The sequence below is a fragment of the Parambassis ranga genome, chromosome 10, assembly GCF_900634625.1.
Source record: "Parambassis ranga chromosome 10, fParRan2.1, whole genome shotgun sequence".
NCBI lineage: Eukaryota > Metazoa > Chordata > Actinopteri > Ambassidae > Parambassis > Parambassis ranga.
This window is the reverse complement of record NC_041031.1, coordinates 4,366,704-4,380,896: the sequence shown is the minus strand read 5'-3', so window position 1 is coordinate 4,380,896 and position 14,193 is coordinate 4,366,704. Positions and strand designations below refer to the sequence as shown.

General features: G+C 41.3%; 1 protein-coding gene across 1 annotated transcript; it reads right to left on the bottom strand.

The window, feature by feature from the left end:
• Window positions 1-2,943: 2,943 nt before the first annotated feature.
• slitrk4 (SLIT and NTRK-like family, member 4) lies at window positions 2,944-6,095 on the bottom strand. The gene has a single exon (XM_028416361.1). The coding sequence runs from the start codon at window positions 6,093-6,095 to the stop codon at window positions 3,504-3,506; it is 2,592 nt and encodes an 863-aa protein (XP_028272162.1). The 3' UTR covers window positions 2,944-3,503.
• Between the last annotated feature and the right edge of the window lie 8,098 nt (window positions 6,096-14,193).

Below are 14,193 nucleotides of genomic sequence, written 5' to 3'. Positions count from 1 at the left end.
ACATCCACTATCTTGTAGTCTACGTCCAGTCATGCCATTTCTCTGCTGTATTCTTAGCTCACAGTGCCCCTGGTGGCCAATATTTAAAACTCAAAAGAGGGCGCAATCCCAACCCAACCCCTTATTATTTATTTTTTTCCCCAGCAGGGCTTTACCAACTGTTTCCCCTCTCCATTAAATCCCTCCCCTTCAGACATCTCTCCCAGAAACCCTATCAGATAAGAACACACTCCAAGGCACAGCAGAGATGATGTCTACAGTTAGGAGAATTGCATAACTGTCTCTACAGCAGGTGGGATGATAACAGCACAGTGAGGAGAAACAAGAAAGAGTGTGCATTTTTTTCTCCTACTGCATTAATGTCTAATGAGTCAAATTGCACTGAAAATTAAGAATTCCCTATGTTTTCTACAGCAATGCCACTGTGGAACCCTCATAGACCCCCCACCCCCACTTATCCTGGAGCTTCCAGGAACAGAAGAACCCCGCACAGGAGCCAAGTCACTGCAGTAAAATGTTGGACCGAGTCCACATTTTCCAAGTCTTCTCCCATAAGTATCTAAAATGAAATTTCTGCTTGATGACAGAGCATCAAAAAACACGATGAAGGAAAGATGGGGAGGAGTTTTTTTGGGAGGGGGAGGGGAGGTATCAGAATCATATCCATCCCCCACATCCCTTTTTTTAGTTCATAACTGCCAAGGCTATTAATAATTAATGAGGACAATTCTCTAGCGTCTTTGGATGACTCATACTTTCTGCTACTTGCTTTCCCAAAAGCCCAAAAGGTTGGATTAACACAGAAAACTGAATTTCTAACCCTAAATAAAATAAAATAAAATAAAATAAAATAAAATAGCACAGGCATAAATGTTTCATAGGTGCCAAAAACAAAGCTGGACAATCTAAAACAAAACGAAACAAAAGTTTGAGGTGAGAAAATATTTGATCAGATCATCACAAGACATTCTAAACCACTAAATCAACACATATCTGTGTTTAAAAGTTGATTTTAAATACCGAAGCACACACACACACACACACACTAACATAACTTCAGAGTTGGCTGAAGGAACGTTTACACCTACAGTGTGTTTTTTTTCATCTTATTGCCTTAAGCCCAAATTGTCTCACAGCCTTAAGTGTAACAAACAATAGTTTCTTCGCTCCTGCAGCCATAAAAAAACAAGCTTAGCAATCATACATTATGCTTGAAGGGCAGCCAGTATTACATGAACAAAACAAGCACAACATTCTGTCACTTGAGGTTGTCAGACAATCCAACTGTGGGAAAACTCCAAGTAGCTGAGGCAGCTTCGCCGTGAAGACGATGAACAGAATAAATGCATTTAATTAATATTATTATTATTTTTTTTAAATTAAAAAAATAGGGGGACACGGTGCAAATAGGTGCTGATTTTAATACCTTGATTTCAACATGATTATACAAGATAAAATTAACCAATATACAGGAGATTTATGACCGATAGAAAATTGTATTTATTATACTTTCCAAGATACATTCTATTCATTTGTAAAAGTCAATAAACACTCATAGTTTTAACTTAACAATACTTTTTTTTTTTAAATAAGGACCGGATAGATTAAAAAAAAACTCCAAATCTGTCTTGACAATATAACCTCAAACTAAAAAAAATAAACAAAATTATTCTAAGCCGTCATGACTGAGCTTTTTTTTTTTAAATACTTTTTTTACTAATATTGCACTTTTTTCTTATTATGACCAGATCTATCAATTTAGAACCTCAATATGTTCCCTGTCTTCTCATCTCCTTTCCAACCCCCCCCCACCCACCAAAATCCCAACAATTTTCCAGAAGCATATCAAGTTTAATGCACATTTATTTTGGTTGCATAATGTTAATAAGAAATAATAATAATAAAAAAAAAAACCTTTTACAAGATACTGTCGGGAGATATAAGAATAAGGTAAAACTGTTTGAAACTTCACAGACTCTAATCAGGCCTCGGCTCATCGTGCGACACAACAAAATAAAAGAGAAAGAAAGAAAGAAAAGAAAAGAAAGAAAGACAGAAAGAAAGAAAAAAAGAGAAACATCACAGATCACATTTCACAATCCTTCATCCAGGGCGGGTCAAGTTCCTCAGCTAACCAAGAGAAACAGAAACCCATTGAATGGACTCAGCAGTCACTTCTGGTGGCCTGAATTAGCATCATTCTAACAAGTCCTTTCTGCTCTTCGTGTATTATTCTTTTTTTTAAATAATACCTTTAAATAATCCTGCATAGAAAAATAAATTAACTATGTCGTTAAATTTTCTTTTAACTACGAATTGAGAGCTGACAAGGGGGTCAGGGGGGATGGTGGATTGAAATATATTCTGGCTTGTAGTCTCTTGATGAAGATGTTCCGTCGTATAGTATGTGTGTGTGTTCATGTGTATCTTTCCTTGTAATTTACAAACCAGTCCCACAGATACAAATAATGTAAGACTTACAAAATAAATTCCAGGTTTACGCTTACATGGCAAGCAGCTTTTGTAAATTTTTTTTTTCTTTATCATCGTTTTTTTTTCTCCATTTTTTTGTTCCAGAAACAACGTCCTCTGACAGTGTATGTGCCGTTAGATTTCACCCAAAAACATACAGTTACTGTAAGTAGCAATTTTTGAGAAGAGAAACACAACTCCATTCAGAAGACACTATATTTAACATGGCTCTTTACACAAATAAAACAAGTCAGAAAATCATTCCCGCAAAAGTTTTTTTTTGTTTTTTTCTTAAAAAAAAAAAAAATCTCACACCGACTTTTGAAACAGGAGCCGGTTAAGCCAAAGAGCAGGTGTGTAACTGCTATCGGTGTGTAATCCAGACAAGATGGCAGAGAGAGTCTGCATCCCCAAGAAGAAACAGATGGTAAAAAAAAAAAACTCAAAAGAAATAAAAGTAGCATCCATTGAGTCAGTGATTCTGTTAATCTCATCCCAGAAGTAGCAACAAAAAAAACAACTCCCCTCCTTTTTTTCTCTCGTTTATTCGGGGCTGAAGACGTTTCTCGCAGTTTTTTCAAGACCCTTTTGATTTGGTTGGGAAAAACAAAAAGGAGGAGGAAAAAGAAGACAAAAAAGAAGTACCCATTTCAATAGCAGCACAATTACTATGACTGTCTGTCTGGTTGCCTCTTAGGTGTCCTGTGGTGTGTTTTGCATGTAGTGGATAATCCAAAGAAAAGGTCTTTTACTTTGAAATACATCCACGCTGATACTACTAATAGCTTTGTAATGTGGAGCCATTTTGTCCATCTCTGCATTGGTCATTAAGGATTTCCAGAAGGCACTTGCTTTGTGTGTGTGTGTGGCTGCAGAGAGAGAGAGATAGATAGATAGATGAGGACAGAGGGTGAGAGATCTAGAGGATTGAATGGTAGGGGACAAAGAGCCAGAGAAAGGCAGATGTGTTTGGCCGTCTGTCTGCATTTGTGTGTGTGTGTGTCTAATCAATGCACAAAATCAAACAATCCCTACATTTTACTCAGTGCAGTCTGCTCCTCAAGCACCTGCAGATAATCAGGCGTTCCTTGGAGCTTGGCTTTGAGCTCGTAATAATCACTTTTCCTCTGCTCCACCACGATCTTACTGTGGTTCCCGCCTATCAGCGACGACTTCTTCATCTTTTTATCCAGTGTTTTCTCCGGGTAGCGGATTTCGTACCCGCCCATCCCTATACTGTTGAAATCTCTTTTGCTGTCCAGAAAGTTATGGATGAACATGCTGGGCTCCCGGTGGGGGAGGAACTCCTCCAGTTCATCGATGGTGCTGAGGCGTTTGTTGCGCTCCAGGGTGGAAAGCGCATCTTTGTCCTTGTCGCCGCTGTTTCGAAAGATAATCTTCTGCCGCTGAGAATCCGCAAACTTGAAGCCAGCGTCCATGTCTGAGGAGCGTCCGATCCCGCAAGTGTGGCTTTTGCCGATGTGCTCGATGGTCTGGGGGATGAAAGTTTCGCCTCCCAGGTCGTCTCCGGGGATGGAGCCTTTCTTGCCGGATTTGTGGCTGTGGCGGCGAAGCTGCAGTGACATGGAGCCGCACTCCTGGTTCCCCAGCCCCTCTTGCCTCCCCACTGGTTTTTTATTCCGCCTCAGGACAAAGACTAAAAGGCAGAAGGCCACAAACACAGTAAGGATTAGCACCACAAGGATGCTGAGGATCATAATTGAGAGCGGCACAGGTCCTCCAGGCGGTGCTTTGCCGACCCCGGCGGGTGACACCGAGGTCAAAACTGGGGTGGCACTGGTCTGAATAAATGGTGGCCTTGCGAGCCTGGGACACAGGATCTCATTTTTTAAGAGGCGCAGCTCATTGTTGACGAACTGCACAGGGGATGCACATTTCACCTCTTTGGCAGCCACTCCATCACTCAGCTTCTCCAGCCAGAGTTTGAGGGCGACCAGATCGCAGGAACACTCCCACGGGTTCCCTTCAAGGTCTATCTGGGTCAACGACCGTAGCTGGTCCAAGACACCACTCACCGGCAGGGTCATGAAGTGGTTGTTTTTCAGATTCAGTCTGGCCAAAGAGACACCCGCAAACACGTAAGCGGGGAGACTCCGCAGAACATTGTTGTTAAGATAGAGGAGCTGCAGGTTCGGCATGGAGTCAAAGGTGCCCGCTAAGATTTCCTTTATGGCATTGTATTCCAAATACAGGTACTGCAGGTTTGTGAGGCCCAAAAACATCTCTGGGTGTAACTGTTCTAACTGATTACCATTTAAATACAGTCTTCTCAAGTTAGTGAGGTTAGCAAACACACCTTTCTGCACTGTGACTATTTGATTGCTGCCGAGGTGGAGTAAGTCTAAGCCTTCAAACCCTTGAAAATCAGTTGGGCTGATATCACGGATGAAATTTCCACTTAGGTGGAGTTTCTTGGCATTTGGGGGTTTGGGAATGAGATCGGCCAGATTTTTAATATTCCTCTCCTGACAGCTGACACTAATGCCAAAGTCAGAGGGATGGGCTTTACAGCTGCATGGTTGGGGACACAACAAAGGTGGGGTCCTTGTCTGAAAGGAAACAATCTGACTGTTTCTTCCAAAGGGTGGTAAACCAGCTACAATGCCATTACCGTAAATCTTAGATGAGTCTGTGGTTTTTGGCGATTTTGTGGCTATTGGAGCCACTGTGGTTGGGGACATTCTAGAAGGAAACTGTCCACCATCGGGCAGCACGGGTGGCATCCTGACGTCGAACTCGCTCCCTGTTCCCATGGGACAAAGCTCCTGTTTGTTGGTTTCTTTCAGGAGCCTCCCATATAAGTCACTGGGTGTTTCACATATGGCCTCGCCGATAAAAATATTATAGGGCATGTTTTCAAGCCATGCCTTTAGAGGTGCTAAGTCACAGGTACAGTTCCAGGGATTGTCATCCAGCTGCAGCTCTACAATGCGCCCAATGTGCTCCAGAACACCCAAATAAGGGAGCTTCTGGATTCTATTCCCCCTTATATCCAAGTGTGTTAGTGAGGCAAAGCGAAATATGTTATCAGGGAGCGCCTGGATGAGGTTATCATTCAGGATCAGCACTTTTAGCTTGTGAAGTTTGTTAAACGCTCCCTTTTCAATGTACTTTATCAAGTTGTAGTCAGCCTGGAGGTATTCCAAGTTTTCTATGCCTTGAAAAGTGTCCGCTCGCAGCACCTTTAACTCATTATTGTTTAGGTGCAGTTGCTTTAACGCGCTCATCCCCATGAATGCTCCACCCTCAATGTTTTGCAGTTTATTGTTCCCCAGCTGCAACGACACTGCGTGGGTAAAGTTGAGAAAGGAGTTCGGGTAGAGGATGATCAAGAAGTTGTTCTGAAAGTTCAGGTGGTACAGGGACGAAGCCGGAGGGATGAGCTGCGTGGGCCGGTAGACTGTGATCTTCTCGCAGTTAACATACAGCACGTTCTCGAGCGAAGTGCAGGAGCAGGCCACGCAGGTCTCAGCTATCAAATCTGAGGCGGACGGATCCGCCATCGGGGGTCCTTCTGACATGGAAGGGGATGAGGAGGAGGAGGAGGAGAGGGAGCCAGAGATCGAAGCAGAAAAGGCTGCCAGCAGGAGTACGAGCAGCATCTCGCCGGTTAGAAATCCTCCCCCAGAAAACCATTTAGTAACCTTTGGAGAGAAAGAGAAAAAGAAGAGACAGGTGCATCCGGGAACGTTCACACACACACAGACACAGACGTACATACACGCAAAGACAAGACACACATGCACAGAAAACAAACCATCAAAATGCATTTTTAAATGAATGATCTTTTACTTAATGTATTGCACTTTTTGTGCCTCCTAATTACTTGACAACACAAATATAAATGGTGCACATTTTTCTTTTTCTCAGTACTGCAGGGGGTCGAAAAGTACCACAAAAACTGAACTGCTGCACATCTTATACAAAAGCATCGCCTTGAAAATGTCAAAGACAGCAGCGTGACTGTATTCTTCCCCTCTCAGCACATTCAACATAATCAAAGTCAAACGCTGCAGCTCTTTCTCTCACTCTTGCTTTTTTTATGGGGGTCTCATTTGAAGCCATCCACACCACCACTACCTCCACCACTGAGCAGCACATTCAGCATTTAGCAGAGAAATTGTGTGAGAGTAAGGGGGACGGGATAGAGTTGGGGTTGCTGTCTATTACTGACATAGAGAGAATATTTAAATTAATCACAATTTTATAAATATATGTATATATATATATATATATATATATATATATATATATATATATATATATATATATATATATATATATATATATATAATAGATGAAAAATAAATTACACTTACCCAAAGCTGTTGTTGGAATGATTGCGGCTCCCTCTGGAGACACGGGGCAGCATTGGTGAGGCATGGATGGAGACGTGAGCAAACAGTCCTCCCAGCAGACAGTTATATAGGGTGCAACAAGGTCTCTCCTGCCTTTTCTATTTTTCTTTTATTCTTTTATATCTCCATGTATGCTTCTGTAGATCAACCCCCAAGACAAGCGGCTTGGAAGGGGGTGCGGTGAAGATGGGAGAAACAGAGGAGGAGGAGGAAGAGGAGGAGGACGAGGAGGAGGGGAGGTCCGATTTCACCCGATGCGTCTCTTACTGACGGGCTCCTCTTGCTTGGAAAAATCACCCCTTTGGTCGTTCGGTCCCCAAGGTGGTCGTGCTACCTCCATGAGAGTGCATTCATTTGGTAACAGGAGAGATAGACTATGATAGAGAGAGTAAGAGAGTAAGACTCTGGGAAAAAAATGAGAGAGAAAGGGAGAGGCTGACAGCTTTTTTAAAGATCTTGGCGGCGCGTCCGGCGACTCCAAGGCGTGAAAAAGGACGCAAGGCGGACGGTGATGCCGTGAAATAAGTCCGTCATTCTAAGAGTTTATTTTAAGGAATGAGCAAGAGGAGCAGAGGAGAAGAGAAAATGAACTGAGAGGGAGAGGGAGAGAGGGAGAGGATGGTCAACAGTGGTGCGTCTGGCTTCAGCTCGGCTCAACAACCCCCCAACGATCCAATGAATAAATACTGGTTTGTTTCGCGTGAAGTTGCGCACCGGGATAATGCTTCAGAGGGCAACAGCAGCCAAAACGCTCCCATCAGGTTATGTGTAGCAATATATTATTCTCCATCCTGGCTGCGGTAAGTCCAGTCCTTGCGCAAAAACGGTTATTTTCTCCTCAGTTTGTTTGCAGGCAGAATAGATGCCTTATTTAAGTCTCATCCAACGGGAAGTATTTCAATAAACTGATGATTTTTTTTAAAAAAAGAGAAGATTTTGAAGCTCCCTTCCCGGACTAAAAAAAGGAAGAAACAAGAGAGACAAGTCAGCACAACAGAAACCGGTGCGTAAAAATGAATAATGCAGTTATTCAGCCTTTAGTCCGCTGTGGTGCAAGTGAAGAGCTGGAAAGTCCGCGCGTTTACTCGCTTCCAAATACAAAAAAAATCAATAAACTTAATGTGTTTTAACCTTTAGAGGGAAAATATCCAGGTGAAAAAATGGGAGTCAAAAGAGGAGGAACGCAAGCCTGTGTTTTCTCCCCCCCTATCCTGTAAAGACAGAACACAGTATCCGTGTCAGGCGCATAAGTATGCTGGCTCCTTCTGCAGCCGCATTCACTGAGCTTCCCACACGACTAAAAGAGGAGAATGCAGAGATGTAGAAGGAGGGGGGAGGGAGGGAGGGAGGGGAGGAGGTAGAGGTAGAGAGAGAGAGAGAGAGAGAGAGAGAGGGAAAGGAGGGGGATCTCTCGGAACGAAAACGAAAAAAAACTTCAGACCTTGAAACAGATCCGCTATGTTGAGCGCAGTTCTTTATTACGCATCATCATCTAGACACCTAATTATTCTTATATATTTGAATACAAGCTGTTTTTTATTGTGTAACCTCCTAGAAGATGAAGATCAAAGCTGATGGAAAGAGATGAAGTGTGTTTGTGTGTGTTGGGATAAAATTTGTGGTGTGGGAAAAAAAAAAAAACTAAACATTCTTTACCTGCCAAAGTCGCATTGGGCTTTACTTGCTCCACTCGGCCCGGGCGCGTCCCCGCGAGGTCCGAGTAGGAGAGAGAAAGAGAGAGAGAGAGAGAGAGAGAGAGAGAGAGGGTGTGTGTGGTTTTGTGCTTAAAAACCGGGCACAGGAGCGCGCCTGTGAGCGGCATTTTAAATAGAAGAGAGAGAGACAGAGTGTGAGAGAGAGAGAGAGAGGGGAGAAGGGTTATTATTCAAGAGTGCTGCAGTCAGACGGGCTGCAAGGAGAAAAAAACGGAGGAGGTGGGAAATCAGTCAATCAGAGGCTTGTGCGGTTCACGTTTTTTCCACTTTGTTTGTGTGTTTTTGCAGAATGCGAACGGCTCAGAGAGGAGCTCCAAGAGAGGAGATGGAAGGAGCGGAGGAGGGGGAAGCAGCGAAAGGTACGCCAACACCTGACATGCTATATTGTTTTCCCTTTACATTAAAAGATCTATCTATCTATCTATCTATCTATCTATCTATCTATCTATCTATCTATCTATCTATCTAGTGATGATGAGACCGGGGTTGACTGTGCGTATAGTGGCAACGTGGCGCAGTGCCCGCGCTCTTGTCCACGCAGCTGACACCCTCGCTCTGGAGAGAGAGAGAGAGAAAGAGAGAGAGGGAGAGAGTCGGACCTGAAACCTGACAGTATTTTAGCCTCACCGGAAGCCTCACCTCTGGTTTCCTCTTGCAACAGGTGGCGGAGCCAAGTGACGCACAAATAAAACCAGGCTGGAGAAAGGGAAGACGGGAAGTATGGATTTCACGCGCGCCCGGCAACGTGGCTGTATTTTTTAAGTGATTATGGTGATGGCGATGATGATGATGATGATGCAATGCAGGTGGATGAGACTACGTCATAGATTTTTTCCTCATAATTTTAATAGGCTATATCAAAACAAAAGTATGAATTACTGTCTTTCTATTAAATACTCAATATATTACATCCAAATTAAATCCTCTTAAATCTCATTTTAAGCCCCAATCATTCAGTTTAATAAGTAACTTTCAAGCCATTATTTACAATATAGTAAGGAGAAATGTATTGTAATTCCTGCATATTTGTCCACTGTACGGCTGTTATAGCGACCTGCCATTTTATCTTTTTAAATGGAGCCAGTGCGTACTCACAACATGAGAGAATTACCCGTGAATATATGTGGCCCTGTTCATAAAGTGTATACACAAACCTGACACGTTAGACCAGGTTTAATGTGATATCTTTGGCTGTCAAAGTCCATGTGTTCAATAAAAGCTGATATTTGTGTTCAGTAAGGAGAATGAATGAATGTAATCCTGCAAATTTTCAATTATGAAAGTGATTGTGTTGATAATTAAGGACCCTTCAAACTGTGACGCTTCAGTTATTATTTCCCCATTCTTATTTGATTGGTTCACATTAATGTGTGCAAGGAGCTTTAAACAAAAAGGGCCACACACAAAGGCACACGCACAGACCTCCTCTTCCTTTTTTGTGTGCAGATTAATATGTCGGACCAGTGTGTGTGGTGTATGGTGTGTGTGTGCTGATATTTGACAGTGTTGGACATGTTCCTACACTGGCTGTGAGTGGCCTGAGGGAAGCAGGGCTACCAGAGAATGAGCCAGACAGTTGGCAAAGCCCCTGCTTCCGTCTCAGCTGTCGTTGTTAGTCTGGCCATGTGGCCTAGACGCCGCTTCCTGTGTCCAAAAAACACTACATCTCGTGTGCTCTAATCCCATTTGTTGGATTAACATAAAGTACTTCAATATGTCTTTTTTTTATTTGTTAAAAAAAGAGGATTCCTTCATCCCTCCCTTTTTATTCGCTCTTTTTTTTGTCCCTCACAGGCAACCTGGCTGTGACTGCTGGGAGTCAAAGCAGTGCTGGCTGCAGTGTTTGATGTGTCGCCCTCATCTGGACGGAAAAGTAACTGCAGGCCATGTACAACAGGCAGGTCATGCTGTTAGGGTGAGGCCTGCTTACTGTGGCTTTTCATTTTAATAATGTGCTGCATGGATTTTTCTAGCTGCGTGGCACAGAGCCACTCTCTGATCAATAGCTTTGGCTCTTTTGTGTCACAGACACCTGCAGTCCTGCAGCAGCAAAACTAATATTGATGTAAATCTGATGTTAGCAAAAAAGCAATTTCTCCTCCTCTCTCTTTGAAAATTAGGAGTTCAGGTTCTTTCCTTGCAGGGAATGTGGAGGATTATTTTTAGTTTACATGTCATAATAATACACTAATAGAAAAATGAGGGGCATTGTGTGGAAAGAAGGCTTCTGTTACACTACTCTAAATCTAGTCATGGCACACGGTGAGGCCTGCAGTCTTTCATTCTGGGTCCTGGTCTGCAGTTTATGAAAGTCTAATGTAGGCAGTAAAAATAAGCAGAGCATAAAGCACAGGTTAAGATCACCAGATTTATTTTACTGCTGTGAGATGTAAATCTAACACCGGTGGCAGCAGTGCAGCACCACTGATGATGACATTCACCCTGAAGCAGAGGTGGGTCTGCTATCTCACACCTACAAAGCGTAGACATTACCAGAGGGGAAGTAGCAGCGCTGCAGTTAAAGTGTAGCATTCTTTTTGCTCTGTAATTTCTAGTCAATATTGGCTCATTTTCGCTGCAATTCATTTTAGTGATTTTTTCGGATTCTTTTTTTTTTTGTCATGTGACCGTTGGTCATGAGGGGGTAAATCTTGGCTGACCTGTTATGATGAGGGATGCAGAATTTTTGGTTTTTTACAGAATCATGCCAGTTCAAACTTTTTTTGTTTGTTTTTTTTTTTGCCTGTTTCTTTCTTTCTCTTCTGGGATTAGTCTGCAGAAAATGTATATACAGTCTCCTTCTAGTTTAGGCCATAAACTCAGCAATCATTGACTGCAGATAAAGTTCACTTTTATTTGAAAGTCATGCAGATGTATGTAAACAGTAAAATCGTGGCTAGAAAGCAGTGTATACTTTAACACAGATAGAAAGACCTTATCAAATATATCAGAAACAATGTCTGGCTGTAAATGTTTACAATAATTGAAACAAACTTCAACTTGCCAATTATGAAATTCTGCATAAAAAAATGGAATGAATAGTTGCCTCATGACTGCTGGTCACAAATAAGTCAATCATACCTTCATGGTCACACAGGAGAGTGTAGAATGTTTTGTTTTTAACAGAATCTTGTTAGTGTCAATGGAGATCCAAGTACGGTAGATTAAAAAAAACTAAAAATGTTTTGATTGAATACCATTATTTGGTTATTTATGTACTAGATTTATATTAAAACATTGTAAAGTAAAATTATTTAAGTTGATGGATTAATTTATTATACAACCGTGTTAAACACTTGACTTGTGATTGGTCAAACACAAAATCTGTCTACTAATCTGCTTGATGTCAGGGGTTAATTTGGCTATAATAACCAGCTTGCTGCACATTATCCCCTTTATAATTACTGATGCGACATTAAAGTGACGCACACTGACTTTAATGTAGCATTTGGTAAAAATGGGGTTAATCCTGTTTACTTTATATGACAGCTTGTTGCCTACAGTGTGGAAATTGTAGTGAAACAGATAAACAGTATCTATTAAAAATAATAATATACAAAGATAAGGAGCAAAAAATAGCAATAAGTGCATACAATGAGAAAATAAATCATCCGAAGCTCTTGGGGCTTGAATGGTATTATTGCTCAAAAGAGAAGAAATAAAGAGAAAAACGTCAGTGATGAGCTGCTGTAAGAGCCTGCCACTCTTGGGGGTGGGGGGGGGGGGGGGGGGGGGGGGGGGGGGTGGGATTGATTCTATTTTGCATCAATATTCTGAAACTGTCGAGTGAGTAGACTTATCAAATAAATGTGCCTGGAGTGGTGAATGCATTATGCAGTGCTATACAGAAAGAACGTGTAATATTAAGATGTAATATTAAGTCCTGTAAAGTTACAAAGTTTGTTCTTTGCGTTTGCGACATTGTCTTTCTTATCATTTGTATGTATAAATATATAAACAATAAAGATTCCACAAAGGAAAATATGAGGGGAAAAAGTCAATATACACACCTAAGTATTTGTATTCATTCAAAATTCTACCATAGAATATTGTAGTGTAATTTAATTTAGCTGTGGAAGAATACAGTTAGTGCACTAGCACAACTGAACATTTAACATGCATATTTATATATGTATATGTATATACATATATATATGTACATGTACACTATACACACACACATATATAAATACATATATGTATGTATGTGTATATTTGTGTGTGTGTACATACGTATATATAGTGAGGAAAATAAGTATTTGAACACCCTGCTATTTTGCAAGTTCTTCCACTTAGAAGTTATGGAGGAGTCTGAAATGTTCATCGTAGGTGCATGTCCACTGTGAGAGACATAATCTAAAAAGGAAAAATCCAGAAATCACAATGTATGATTTTTTAACTATTTATTTGTATGATACAGCTGCAAATAAGTATTTGAACACCTGTCTATCAGCTAGAATTCTGACCCTGTTAGTCCGCCTTTAAAAAGTCCACCTACACTCCATCTATTATGCTACATCAGATACACCTGTTTGAGGTCGTTGCTGCATAAGGACACCTGTTCACCCCATACAATCAGTAAGACTCCAACTACTATACACACACACATATGTGTGTATATATGTATATATAAAATCAATATAATCATTAGAATGAACTTAGCCTTCACACATGACACAACAACTCACCCATATTTAAATCAATGATGCTAGCCCACACAAGTGTCAGTCACACGTACACAGGTATCGCTTGCTTGCTTGCTTGCACCTGTAAGTGAATAACGTTCTCTCTCACACACACTGGGGTGTTTTAGTAAACACACACTTGCAAAAAAGATTACCCACACACAAGATTTGTTGATCTAAAGCTCTGTTGCTCGTGTGCAATCTTGGCTCATAAACAACTCTCTTTCTTTCCAATTGGTTACTAATGTGTGTATAGTGAGAGATGATCCATTTACTTTTACACAATGAACGGCACTACGCGATTCTTTATGACACAAATACAACTCTATGCTACAGAAGGATTAAAGCACGACCCCCCCATCCAACCAGCGTTCGCCAAATGCCCTGAGAAATGTAAATCAGGCTGTAAATCAGAGCAGCAGCAGGTTCTGAGTCATGAGATAAACATATTCAAAGTCTGGGTCAACACTAATCACAAGAAAACTCTCACCTCATCTTCCCTCTGATTGATAGTACACGGCAAGCTGTGGGCACGACTGGTTACCAGACTGAACAGGTCAATGTTTTGAACCCACCTGACCTATATATGCACAGGGATAGCCTGCAAATATAAATAAATGTATTTTTGTACCACACTGCAGAGGACTAACAAGCTAGAATAAGACTGCTGTATACATCGTCTGGAACTTCACACATTGTTGCTCAATAACATCAGAATCCCAGGAGTCTTCATATGTACTTGAATGCACCATGCGTGAACATATGATCAAGTCTAAGCTGAATATTGTGATATTTTATTATATTTTAATCAAAACTACACTTTTTACTGCAACAACTCCAATGGAATTTACATCCTCATGACCAGCAGTCACATGACGAAAAAGTTTTAGGGTGATCTGCAGATTTTGTATAGTTGAAAAACTAGTTTGTAAAGGCTGTAAA

Excerpts from the sequence above, each read along its gene's own strand:
- slitrk4 (XM_028416361.1), bottom strand. The coding sequence starts at position 6,095 with ATGCTGCTCGTACTCCTGCTGGCAGCCTTTTCTGCTTCGATCTCTGGC.